The sequence below is a fragment of the Lygodium microphyllum genome, chromosome 12 (genome assembly GCF_053477565.2).
Source record: "Lygodium microphyllum isolate KBCC chromosome 12, Lygodium_microphyllum_v1.1.10, whole genome shotgun sequence".
Classification (NCBI taxonomy): Eukaryota; Viridiplantae; Streptophyta; class Polypodiopsida; order Schizaeales; family Lygodiaceae; genus Lygodium; species Lygodium microphyllum.
In genome coordinates, this window is record NC_141146.1 from 146797246 (window position 1) to 146810959 (window position 13714).

A 13714-nucleotide genomic window follows, 5' to 3' on the forward strand; every position below is an offset into this window, starting at 1 on the left:
GTTTGATCAACATATTTACCCTTGCTTTGTTGTTATTGTGACCATAAATGCTAATAAGATCCATGGTTTGACCATTTCATTCCATCTTCACCACTAAGAACTTTTTCGTCTCTTTAGATGAAACTTGGAAATTGGCTTTTCTGTAGCTCTTTATTGCTTGGTGGCACCCTGATCATTATAGTGGAGTACCCCCGATGAAGAATTTGTACTCCTTATGTTCAAAGATTTTGATCCATGATCATTCTTATTTTTCTTGAGAATAATATCCATCTCGTCATGCCCTTTATTCTAATCACCTTTTGCCCCATTGGCTTTAAACTCCCTAAGTACCAAATTCAGCCTACTTCGAGTTTGGTCCCCCAAATGTGTTTGTGCTTTGAACCAAGTGTTGCTTGTTTTGAAACTTCTTAGGTTATCGTGACGAAATACCATTCTAATTTTTGCACCCATCCTTGGGTATTTCTTTCTAAGATGATCAAGTGGGATATGGTTAAGGTGTGCAAAAGTAGAAGTTTTGGACCTTATGTAGGGTACCTTGGCCTCCTTTATTAGATGCTCTTTTTCAATTGTGATTGGTTGATCTTTTCTTATTGCTTTTGACTGCAACCCAGCCATCCTCCTTATCTTTACTTAGTTGCATATTTTTTTCTTCCTTAGCATTGCTTTTGTGCTTACCCTTTGCCACTTCCACCCATGTTGTAGGATTGGCCTTTATTTTTTCTACATCCTCATCTATTGTAAGAGCCATCAAACCGGCTCCAAGTAAGCTTAAGACTGAGTGAACCCACTAGGAATATCCACATCCACATACTTTAGCTTTGGTTCTTTCATCCTGCGCAATAAGCATACTCTATTCCTGAAGGGATGAGCAAGAGGAGGAATATAAATAGGCTTACCCATGCCTTTGACAATGTTCACTAGAAGATCCCACAAGAATACATGTAGCTTAGGACTCTCCATCCATGTAGGACACTAATTTTTTATGGTATGCTTTCCTACTTCTCATGGATGCCATGCCAAAATGTACATAATATCAAGGCCCCAAAAGTAGATGCCCTATCACAGTTCTTACTTTGCAAAAGCCATTTTTTTAAACACCAACTCGAAGAATCCTTTCTCACCATAATATATTTGATCAATTTTCCCTTTTTCCTACAATATTGTATTAAACTAGTAGGCTACATCCATTGCTTTAGGTGGTTTCCTAGTGAAGAAGATGATGATTGCCACCTTTAATGTGTGCCTTATTGTCTTCCTAAGTGCTGAGTGATGCCTCATCCTTTTTCTTAGCTTTTGGTGCACTACTTTCCCTTGCTCCACTAATGGCATTTGGTGCCAAATTAGAGTTGTCACTCTTCCTCTTTTGTGCAAGTATTTTGCTATTCTCTACTTGCAAGCTTTCATCTGTAGCTTCCTCCCCCACCATGCTGGAGGGCTTTCAACCTCCATGCAATCCTTATCTATGGCATTCATGTCTTGGGACCTACTCAAGATGGCGTGAGCTAGCAGCCCCAAGCTGAGCATTGCATGCATGTCTAAGACACATGCTTCCAAATGCTGCACATTGAGAAGAAATGAATATGAGTAATTAGGCTTAACGATCTCTTAATGTCCATTGCACCAGTGTCATTTGTAAGTATTTTCTACATGAACCATAGAGTTTTAACTTTTTTACACCATGTTTCTATATATTTGACCATCTTATCAAGAATTGTATGTGACAATGATTTATGCTACAAAATCACACATACTAAAAACAAGATAGAATGAGTTGTTTTGTATAGCTAATTTCAAAACATCTAATGCATAAAGCAACAATCAATGATTTAGGACATAATAGAAACGCTATACTTTTACATAACAAGACTAGAACTCTCAGAACACATAAGTTTTGCGAATAGAAGTGACAATAACAAATGTAGCTCCTAAGGTATTGTAAGTGTAGATGCTCACTAGTTGTCATATAGACATATATATATATGTATGCATGTTTGTGTATTCTCTCTATGTGTGTGTATCACCATATTTTTTTATTTTACAAGATTATGTATATGTGTGTACACACACTCACATGCACATGCACACGCACATGCAGTAAGGGAATACCACAAATATGTACATCATGTTCTGTGTGTTTCACATGATTTGGGATGACAAGTACCTCAATTGTCTCTGGAGGTGCTTAAAATTTCTTGAAATAAGTTAGATTCCTTAGCAAATGACAATAGAACCTTGAGCACTTATGTAAAGATCATATTTAATATGTGGTCTTGAGAACTCCAAAAAGAGGCAAAGGCCCCGTCGGCTACTAATACAGCTTTTCACATATAATCTTTGTGGATATGTAGAAGGTCCTTTGGGAAGAGTACCCTCCTCGAGGCCCTACCATGTGTAGGAGTGGTTGCACACCTCATTTCACTCTAGTAAGAGAGGATTTGGATGCCTAGCATGAGGAGATGACATTTTTGAAAATATCTACTTAGAAGTTTAAGGGGTTTGTAGTCTCTAATGAGCCACAAAATATTCAATAGTGAATGTAATAAGGAAGAAGGAAAAAGAGCATACCAATGAACATAGCAAGCCTGAAGAAAAATGATTATGGAAGATGAGAGCACTATACTTGGTATGGGGTTGGGGGGACTGAGCTAAGGGGGGGGGGGGAGGAGAAAGAAAACTTCACTTTTGAGAGGTATAATTACACATTGATGTGTGGTTGTTGCAACCACCTTGGCCAAGCCCCTACCCATGGCTCAAAAGGTTTCAGGTTCAAAACCTGTAATGAAGGAAAAATTGCCTATCTAAATTGTTCCAATGAGCCTTTAGGGTAAGAATCACTAGTGGACATTAGTTGGGACTTTAGGGTTGTGTATAAAAGGGCACAAGGTGCCATTATAAATAACTTTTGGCTCATTTTAGAAATACTCGATTCTCAACTTACCTTATCATTTGATGTGGATCTTCTTTGTACTTTCTTACAATAGCAATGGCTTCCTTGTGTTGTGAAAATAATGGAAGGATTATCCATGGCATAGCTATAATTTAGCATTCTTTTGTGCAATTTCCTATTTTCTAGGAGCAAAATATTAGAATAATTCTACTTAGAATAGGCCTCTTGTACATTGGTATCAGAGCTTGATTTAGATCTCATTAATTTAGTTGTTTTCATGTCACAATCTAGTTACAATCATCAAGATAGGGTATTGCAGTTAGATACTTGGTCATAAGACTTGGTTACACCCTAACCATGACTAAACAAGCTCTTCCACAACAAATTGTGGCTACTCTTGAAGGACATGAACAAGACCTAGAGAAAATGGTAGACTCTCTACTATTTTAGCAGTTGTGACCATTTCTCAAGGCATTCTAGAGAGGTTCTTGGACAAAAAGAAGGCCACAAAGAGAAGAACATAGCTAAAAGTGTCTCTACTTTTGAGTGGTAGGGTTTTTCCTTTACCTTCTCAAGCTCTCCTTGAACTTCCATGGGTGGATCTGGTTGATCTCTCCCACCTTGAGTATTCATAGCATAAAAAACTAGTGGATCTTCTCTCTACTAGTCATTTGGATCCCATTGAGCACCATAGTGCGGGGCATTTGAGCCATGTGGTTTGCAAGTGACTCAACACAATTTGCACTGTCAAATAGGTCATAGTATCGAATCATGACTTTAAGTAGCACAATTTCACCTTAATAGGGTTCTTAAGCTTTTCAATTGCCCATAGCAAGTTTCTCTTGACCCCATTGAATTATATATTCTTCCTTTTGAGCAATAAGCTTCATTATTCAAAGCTAAAATAGCAAGAAAACAAAAATTCAACTTAGATATAGTCAAGGTTTTTTGCTTGACAGTCATTCTATCAAGTGCTTTTGGACATTTGAGGCTTCCATAGCAACCATTGAAGACTATTACATCGTCTTTGAGCCGTAAGCTTCAAGATTTAACCTAAACCAAACTAGACAGCACCCGTTATTAATAGATTTTCTCACTTTTCTCTTTTATTGTAGGATTAATACCTTGGCAATAAACATAAGAGGCTTCCATGTTCAACATTGACGAATACTTGATGGCGTTATCTTCCCCACAAGCGTGATATTTATCTTTCCCAAGCTTTTTAATAGGGAAATTTTTAATAGCGTGATATTCTTAGCAAAAGCTTCCAAAAACTCAAAAATTTCTTGAATCTTGGAGAAATTTTGAAGAAATGGATACAATCTTGTCATGAGAAGTTTCTTAAACAATCAATCACAAGCATCAAGCATGACTGAGGCTCACATAATTATGGGGTGAAGTTTCTTCTTCAAATTCTACCTTGATTTGGATATTTTTATCTTTAGATCTTGATCTCTTGAATCTAAGCATCTTAGAGTATTGAGGACTACTCAAAAGGAAGTCTACATTAGTGTAGACGACTCAATCAATGCTTCAAGACATCAGGTAGAGGTAACCTTCAAATTTTTGATTCCTCTTTTCCATCCAATTTTTGAGCTATAATCCCATTACTTAGAGATTTAAGAATTTAATATTTTTCATGCTTGAAAGGAAAATCTATCATTTGAATGCTTGGTTTATGCAAAACAGTGGCCCAAAGGGCTTTTCTTAGCTTTTAATTGAGTGCTTTTGCTGATATGAAAAATTATCATCACTCATCCATTTGTTTACTTCTAGCCTTCATTGGATTGCTTGAAAAATTGGAGAGATATTATCCCCTGTAAAAAAGGGAAGATATAAATCATTGAGCACTGATTATCCCAGTAAATCCCTCTTACCCCCAAGCATTAATCTATTCAATTTCAACCCTATTGCATTTGATGAAAAATTGAACATGCTATTTCTAGTACATGCATCCCATAATTGCTTCATTAGCCTAGTATGATCCTTGCTATGTTCAATACATGTGAGGGAAAAGAGGATGTTAGTGAGTCAGTAAGACAAAAGGGAGGTGACTTTCCCTTATTGACTATGACATTAAAGGGGTGCACAATCTTGACTCGAGAGGAGCTTTGCATACCCTCAGTGATCCAAATCCAACAAACATAATTGCAAATGCAAGGATATCATTTGATTGAAAATTGGAACTAATTTAGTCATCATTCCAAAAGTAATTCATTCATCCACAGGGATTATAAGCATAAACAAGGCCCAAGAGGATGTTAGTATAGGTTTATGCCAATTAAGGTATTACACAAGCCTTAGAAGGATATTACAATAGTCATTTGGTACTTACAGATTATTAAACCTTCCCCATAGGTTCCCATAGTCCTCCTTCACAATGATCTCAAGTTACTATAGGTTATTTATAGGTTACAAGGGGTTTGCAAGTTGAAACAATGTCAAAACAAAGATATGACCTATTTTGGATAAGATTGAAAAATTGGACCTAGAATAGGCTACAATTGTTCTAATGGAAATGTAATATTAATTCTGATAGAGGTATCATCATTATCATTTTGAGACAAAAATCTCCTCATTTGGGTATTGGAATAAAACGTTATTATTTTAGTAGTTTATTGACAACAAATCACTAGGACATCACATTTCAATATGGCCAAGAATAAAAAGAAAGATCCAATATTGGATACCATTCAAGAGGAGTTAAGGGTATGCCACAATGAGCATGAACTTTCTCTCAAGAAGCTTGAAATCAAGAACATGATGAAGTAAAGATGAGTGCAACCAATGGCCACAATGCTCATGATGCTAGTTGGGTTGAAGAGACCAACACATCCCATGCATCTCTCAATTCTAATAGCTCTATCAACAATTATCCAATGACTTCAAAAGGTATGAAGGATAGAATACAACAATTAAGCATGAGTCTAGACACTAAACTTGACAAGATTATAACTTTACTTTGTGAGAAGATGATTCTCATAGTAGCCCCTAACTTGCAAAGTTCTCATATTGTTGAAAGTCCCATTCCTAGGACTATCAATCAACAAAATAGTGTGAATTTTGAGATTGGGAAGTCTTCAAAAGAAAGGGAATATAATTAGCATTTTCATGATAAGTACAAAAGAAAAGAACCACTCAATTCCAAGGCACATGATCAATTAATAAGAAGACTACCATGGATGTGATCCTTTTATGGACCACCTCCAAATGTGCCTAAGAGAGTAGAGATTAATTGTTAGCCCCACATTAAGAAAGATTTGAGAAAAGAAGATTTTCATATGGCCAATCAAGTAGTGCTCATCATTCATTTGGGCAACAACATTCCTTTGGTAACAATCATGCAAATGGAGGTCCTAATTCATATGGACAGTAGTAAACCTATGCTAATAATCATTCTTTTAATCAACCCCAAGTTCAAAGAAATCCACATAACCATTTTGGATAGCCACCAATGCTTTCGAACCATTTTGAAAAGCTCAAGTGCATGGTAGTAGGAATGACTCTTTTGGGAAATTACATCCCATTAGTCAAAGATCTTGAAATTATGATGTCTCGAGGTTTCACTATATATAAACCCTCTATATCACGTGCATTTAAAGCTTATTCCATTTTATTCAATCTGTGAATGGTCTCTTTATATGTCATCCTTTTGTATGACATAAAAACTATATATAATTGATATTTTAAAAATCCCTCCTTTTGAATGCATGTGATATATTTACATATTTTTTACTAACCCCCCCAAACATGATATGTATAAACCGCCATCTTTTGGGATGCATAATAATGGATTACCAATCATGAATGGATAGCAACACCATTACGATAAGGAGTACAAGGAAAATATAATAATCCCTAATTTCAAGGGTGACAATCCATCCCCTACCGAATTAGAGGAGTGGTTTGTCAAATTGGAAATGTATTTTACTTTGTATCCATGCCCCATCCATTGATGGAAGAGGCTAAGATTTGTTATGTGGCTCTTCACTTGGAAGGATACTCATACTTAGTGGCGATATATGGAGAAGAGATAGGGGGAGCAATCATAGCTTTGTAAAGTCTAAATCTCTTAATGGGATGAGGTTGTTTCCACAAGAAATAAAGTCAGCTATTGGGACTCATGAAATCAACAAACAAGTACGTCCATGCACATCAATTGCTTTATCATCATCATGTAACACTATAGTAAACCTTATTGCTTCAGAAGTGGGACCTATTAATGTTGTGCTTGGCTTAAACACATTGGGAAGTTTTCTATGGATTTAGAGAAGAAGCAAATGTAATTTCAATGGGAAGGAAAGAAAGCAGTACTACATAGGATTGAAAAGAAAAGACTAGGGTTGATCAGTCCAAAGAAGATTCAGAAGGAAATTAATACTATGGCATGAAGGCTCGATACTAAACCCATCAACAAGCCATCCTATAGATCGTGAAAGTCTGAAGAGGAAGAGATAGGAAAACATGTAAAAGAGTTACTCTTGACAATGGGTTTTATTCAACAAGTTGGTCCATTTTTGTGTGTGGTGCTTCTAGTTAAGAAGAAGAATGGATCAAAAATGGATCCTTCCATATGTGTATTGATTATAGAGATCTCAATAAGAATACAATCAAGAATTAGCATCCCATTCCCCATATAGATGACATTTTAGATAAGCTTAAAGATGCGAAGGTGTTTACCAAGATTCATCTTCGTTTGGACTATCAAAAAATATAAATGAAGGAAGGGAATGAATACAATCCAAAATTTTTCACGGAGAGAGGTCTCTATTATTTTTTACTAATGCCATTTGGGCTATCCAGTACACTCGCTACTTTCCAAGCTTTATGAAAAAAATACTTTAGCCTTTTCTCTACAAAATAGGCATTGTGTTTTTTGATGATATTTTGACCTATAGTAAGAGCAAAGAACATTTCTAGCATGTAAAGGAAGTATTTGAACTCTTCAGGTAGAAGTTGTTTGCAAAGGAGTCCAAGTGTACTTTAATGGGAAAAGAGGTGGAGTATATAGGCCATATAGTCAGTAAGAAAGGAATTACGACAAATTTAAAGGAGATTCAATGTGTGAAGGATTAGCACACTCTAAAAAACACAACTTCTTTGAGGGGGTTCATCATCTTTCTAATGCCAATTTATCAAGAACCATGCACATCTAGTGGCACCTATTATTGACAAGTTAAAAAAAGAGGCATTCTTTTGGGATGATATAGCAGAGAAGAACTTTAATGAGCTGAAAACACTTCTTATTTTAGCACCTATATCGATTTTTTGGATTCCACTTAAGAGTTCACAATTTGCACGGATGCAAGTGGTCGTGGGATTGGGGCTATTTTTGTGCAAGATCATAGAGTAACTGCATATGAAAGTAGGAAAATTAATGAGAAAGAAAGGAGCCTTTATATTTATGAACAAGAAATACTTGCAATCCTCCATGCCATTAAGAAATGGCACCATTGACTTTATGGTAGCTATTGCAAAGTGAAGAGTGACCACCTAGTTTTGAAATACTTTCTCGCATAGCCCACCCTTTCCCTAAAGTAATGAAGATGGTTAGCCATATTGAGGCCATATTACAAAGTTACAACTTTGAAATTTCATATATGGTGGGAAAAGATAAATGTTGTGGCTAAAGTACTTTTATGTATGTGGGCATGTTTGGTATCATCCATCTCTACTATCTATAAGGTTTGGATTAATGACATCCAAGAAGAGTATTTATTGGACTAGCATACTACCATAATTATGCAAGAATTACATATCCACGGTGATGATGGTGAAGCTCCAAAATTCAAGTGGCATAATGGTCTCGTGTGGTTCAAAGGTTGAGCCTCCTTGACACCTTTATCCAATTTCAAATAGAAAATATTACAAGAGATGTGTTCTTCTCTGATGGCGGGATATTTGGGTCTTTTCAAGATATTTGACAAGGTTCACAAGAGCTTATATTGGAAATAACTATGGAACGATGGGAAGGATTTTGTGTCCCAATATTTATAGTGCCAACAAAATAAATATTTTTCTTTTCTACCCAATGGATTATTGTAGCCATTGCCTATTCCTCCTTGAGGTAAATGGACAGACATTTCCATGGATTTTATCATGGGTCTTCCAACTGCCAAGTATGGTTGGAATGGAATCTTTATTATTGTTGATCAACTAACTAAATTAGCAAAATTTCTTGCTAGTAAGGCTCAATATTCAATGAAATAAATCCAAGTGCTTGAGGAGCTACCACCCATTGATGAGGATAGGTTGATCATTTATGAGCCCAAAAAGGTCATTGGTCTTTCCATGGCTTCTTCAAGAAGATTCTTGACCTATAGAACAAGAAATACAATAATCTAGATTAAATTTTTGCATTAAAATTAATTGGCCTAACTACATCGAATTTGGAATTTTATATTATGAGTAGGTACTTTTGCACGTTCTATACATTTGTATACCTCATTTTTGTTATTCGCAGGTTGCCCTGTTTTGGACAGCACTCTAACTTTTAGAGTATAGTTGTGATGTCTTCTTCTTATGGGACACACTTCACTGCAACAATATGGAGTATTCAACAAACTTCCTCCATGATCAAGTTCTTTATGAGCTTTATTCCTTTGTATCTTTGTTGTTCTCTTTGAGGAGGACAAGTCTGCTTGAGGTAGGGATGGCTTATAATGAAGGATAGATTGCCTATGTAAATTGTTCGAATGAGCCTTTGCAGGAAGAACCATTAGCGGACATTAGTTGGGACTTTAGGGTAGAGCGTGAAAGGGCACAAGGTGCCATTGTAAAGAACTTTTGGCTCATTTCACAAATACTCAATTCTCAGCTTAGGTTAGCATTAGCTAGATCTTCCTTGTATTTTCTTGTAATAGCCATGGCTTCCTTATGATGTGGAATTGATAGTAGGATTATCCATGGCATGAGCATGAGTTTAACATTGTAGTTAGAGCAAATTGTTAGATTCATTCTAGTTATAAGAGTAAATTGTTAGATTCATTCTAGTTAGAGCATGCCTCTTTAACACAATGAAAGGTGAACCACAAGCCCATGGGAACTTGTCAATTAAGGTGTCGGACAACCCTTGAGGGGAACAAGTTTTTTCATGTCCTTGTGCTTTCTCTTCTTAGCTTAGGAGTTTGACTGATCTGGTCACGCAGGCTGATGGTGAATTGTGTTGTTCCGGTGATCGGAGAGCCGACAACTCGAATGCCAATTTCTACCTAAAAATGGCAAATGTGATAAACGCGTCGCCAGCTTGTTCCACCGATTGTGTTTTGTATTCTTTCCTCGTTCACTTTTGAGGTTCGAAGCTTGCATGGACAACACATCGAGCTGTCAGTGCAATGCGAGACACATGGCACGAATAGCTGCCCCTACATAGCAAGGTCTCGGCCGACAGAGAAGCAGCAGAACTGCGCGCACCAGCACAGAGACACTGACTCACTCACCATCCTACTCCATCACAAGTCTTGCACGAACGTACCATATTAGCTCCTTTTCCCACCGCCGTACAGCTCTTGCATTCGCCCCATATCTCTGCACCACAAAAAAGGTAATGGCGTGCACAGCAGGAGCAGGTGCTGTGGCATCCAGCTCGAGCTGGGAGGTATTGTCAGCGGCATCTTCTTCCTTTGTGAATGCCTCCGGAGTCCGCCTAGGTGCACCTGCCCAGAGGAAGCGCTTGGAAGCTGGGGCGGTGTCTGCGAAGTGCAGTCTGCAGGTATACTTGCTTATTATACGTCAACACGACAGCATCTGAGCGTGATTTTGCTGGAGAATGTGTGTCATCTCTACTGATTGCAACAGTCCTGTAGGCGTGGTGAGTACTGTTATATGAGCTGGAGAGTGAAGGCTAATGTTTGCAGCTGAGTGGATGTTACATTATACTGACTGACGTATTGATTGGGCTGTAGAATGATGGCGTTAATGGTGGTGGGAGGCGGGAGGCATTGGCGAGGGCTGTTGCAGGAGGGCTGATGGGAGTGGCACTGCTTGGGATGATGCCCAGAGGAGATGGCGCAGATGTGGCATTGGCTCTGGGGCCGGGCAACAGCGGAGCCGAGAGGACGGCCCAGAAGGCCGACCAGCTGCTCAAGGCGGCGGACAAGCTCAACATCCAGGACTCACCCAAGCGATACGGGCCCGGCAGGCCAGGAGCGGCCCGAGACCCCGCCACCATTTCTCAGAAGTAAGGCCATGCATTAAGCCCGTCCAACACAGTCTAATATCAAGCGAGGCGGCTGTCCACCATCTATCGTCTAAGTTGCGTTATTAACCTAATACGGGCGATTAACCGTGCTTCCAAATTACGATAACCTTGCCTACTTTTGTGCAATGTTTGCATTCAACCTCACTTTGCATGCATGAATATTATCGGTTAGCTTGCTCTCGTTCAACATCGTTGGTAATCTGGTAATTTGATGCGTCTTAAGCAGAGCCGGCAGCGGTGCGGCACCCAGCCTGCAGGAGGGCGCAGCCAATGTACTGCAGCAGGGAGCTAGGGACTTGGCCGCTAAGGCTCAAGGTAGGACCTCCCAAATTCAGGACGCTGCCAAGGACACCGTTGGCCAAGCTCAGTCTAAAGCTTCCGAGAGCGGTGCGTTGGGGTCTCTTCAGGAGGGCCTTCAGGTAGTATATATCAGCTGCAGCTACCATTGTCTGTCTCTGTGTATGAGAGAGAGAGAGAGAGAGAGAGAGAGAGAGGTTTTTGACTTCGCCCTCCCCTCATCTCATGCAGGGACTCAAGGAGAGCATCGCCCAGAAGGGTAAAAACGCCCAGTCTGCCGCGCAAGACGCTGCTAAGAACATTCAGCAGACCGTTCAGTAAGAGAGTGAGTGGGCGTATATGTATCCATCGCGTTCCCACCGTCCCTATTATATCGGCTAATGTACATTTTTTGAGTTCGCCGCAAAGACTCTTGTCCTCCAAATACTGGTGGAATTGTAACCTGCTGTATGTACCAGTTCCTGTAATGTAATTCATGTAGCCTCTCTCTCTCTCTCTCTCTCTCTCTCGACAGAGGCGTAACCCCCGCCGTAATAAATCAGTGATGGAAGTAACTTTGCATTCTGTATTTGAAAGACGTGTTGCCTCCAAAAATTGGCAAAACATATTCTCCAATTTGGAGTTAAAAGTCGCCAACGAGCAGCACCTCAATTTGTCTAACAAGACTCTAAACCACTTACTATATAGAAAGTTCACATTATAACTAGGAAGATTACTAACAGAACTAGGAAGAATGTAGATTTTTCTAGTTATAACTGGATAATTTTGCCATCACTAGTCTCTTCTAACTAGTAACATCCTTTTCCTAGATAGTATCTAGAAAATTAAAGCCCTATCTAGTAACATTATCTTTTATCATCTTCAAGTATGTAGAGAAATTACGAGATACATATTGCAATGCTTGCTACTAATTGTAAGGTTTCTGTCGCTTGTCTCTAATTACTTATATCAGGCTTGTCAACTGGAGGAACTGCCATTCATTAGAGAGTAATGAAAAAGTAATTATTAACTCTATTTTTTTAATTCAATGATTCAATGTGTATTCTTAATTCTATGGTTTTTATCATGCGCACATGTGCATGCTCAAGAATCAATTTCAGGTGGTTAAATAATTATTAACTTTGGTTTTTTACTTATGTGAATTGCTAATTTTAGGTGGTTAAATAATTGTGCATCTACTGGCGCGTCTATATTAGCGTCTATTTACACGGATATATAGACGCAAAATTCGCGTCTATTTACACACACGTTTACACACACTTATAGACTCTCTAATAGACGCGCCCGACTTTGCACGTCTAACATGCGCGTCTATGCCTCGTTTCTGTTGTAGTGAAACCACTTGGATGACGTCTAATTATGCAATGCTTACCATTTGTTACCACTTCTTTAAACCACTTCACATCCAGTATATATATAAAGAATCGTCTGAAGTCAAGCTTCAAAATATCTTGGATCAAGCCACAATAATCTTCCATGGTACCATTGGCATCCTCGAAGTGAGCAAGGACACCACAATCTTGGGTATTTCTCTTTTCATCTATACGTTAGTTCAAAGATGTTTACCCTCACACCAAATAGCATTGAATAATGTGCACTAGTAGTAAAAGATTAAGATCAAACATGTCAATTATTTATATAAAATATAACTTATAGAAACAAATTAATTGATAGTATGTCTCACCTTTGATAAGCAACCTCGTGCTTATTCCCACTCTTCTTGAGATATATTAATTTCCTCCTCTTTTTCCATTCTCTCAATTTCCTCATGTAACCAATCTATATCAATATGACGTGGGAGCGCATTTAGATGATCTGGAAATGAGACATTACGTCCATATCTGGTGCAAAATGCTTGTCTTTTGCTTTTTCTTCTTGCTCTTGCTTCATTATATAGTGTCACCCATTTGCTCATTACATCACTATTGAGCACATAAAAACTATTTAACTTACGGAGTTATTCTTTTGTTAGCACTTTATTCATTCCTTTTTCTTGAGGTATTATAGAGGTCATCCTCAAGTCTTCATTATCTTTAGAGGTCATCCTCAAGTCTTCATCATCTTTCCATAGTCGTGGTTGAGAGGGGTCCACTTCAGCAAGATATTTAGAGATATAAACAAGGGATGATTGCACTAACCAACCCTCAGTCATGCTTTCCTCAGGCCATGCTTTTTGCCTCATAAAATCTTTCAAGGTTTTCATGAAGCGCTCAAGAAAAAACATCCACCTTGCATGAACTGCCCCACAAAGTGCGATCTCATCAATCAAATGTACGAGTGAATGTAATTGAGTAGTCAAAATGGATCGAGAAAAAATTTCCTCCACCAAA

General features: G+C 38.3%; 1 protein-coding gene across 1 annotated transcript; it reads left to right on the forward strand.

Moving 5' to 3' along the window:
* The first annotated feature begins 10309 nt into the window (after positions 1-10309).
* Positions 10310-11705, forward strand: LOC148028417 (uncharacterized). Its single transcript, XM_087689957.1, has 4 exons — positions 10310-10598; positions 10792-11066; positions 11314-11506; positions 11616-11705. The coding sequence occupies exons 1-4, from the start codon at positions 10434-10436 to the stop codon at positions 11703-11705; spliced, it is 723 nt and encodes a 240-aa protein (XP_087546083.1). The 5' UTR covers positions 10310-10433.
* Positions 11706-13714: the final 2009 nt, after the last annotated feature.

Excerpts from the sequence above, each read along its gene's own strand:
- LOC148028417 (XM_087689957.1), top strand. The coding sequence starts at position 10,434 with ATGGCGTGCACAGCAGGAGCAGGTGCTGTGGCATCCAGCTCGAGCTGG. Across the intron at positions 10,599-10,791 it reads CTGCGAAGTGCAGTCTGCAG|AATGATGGCGTTAATGGTGG; the intron begins GTATACTTGCTT and ends ATTGGGCTGTAG. Across the intron at positions 11,507-11,615 it reads CTCTTCAGGAGGGCCTTCAG|GGACTCAAGGAGAGCATCGC; the intron begins GTAGTATATATC and ends CATCTCATGCAG.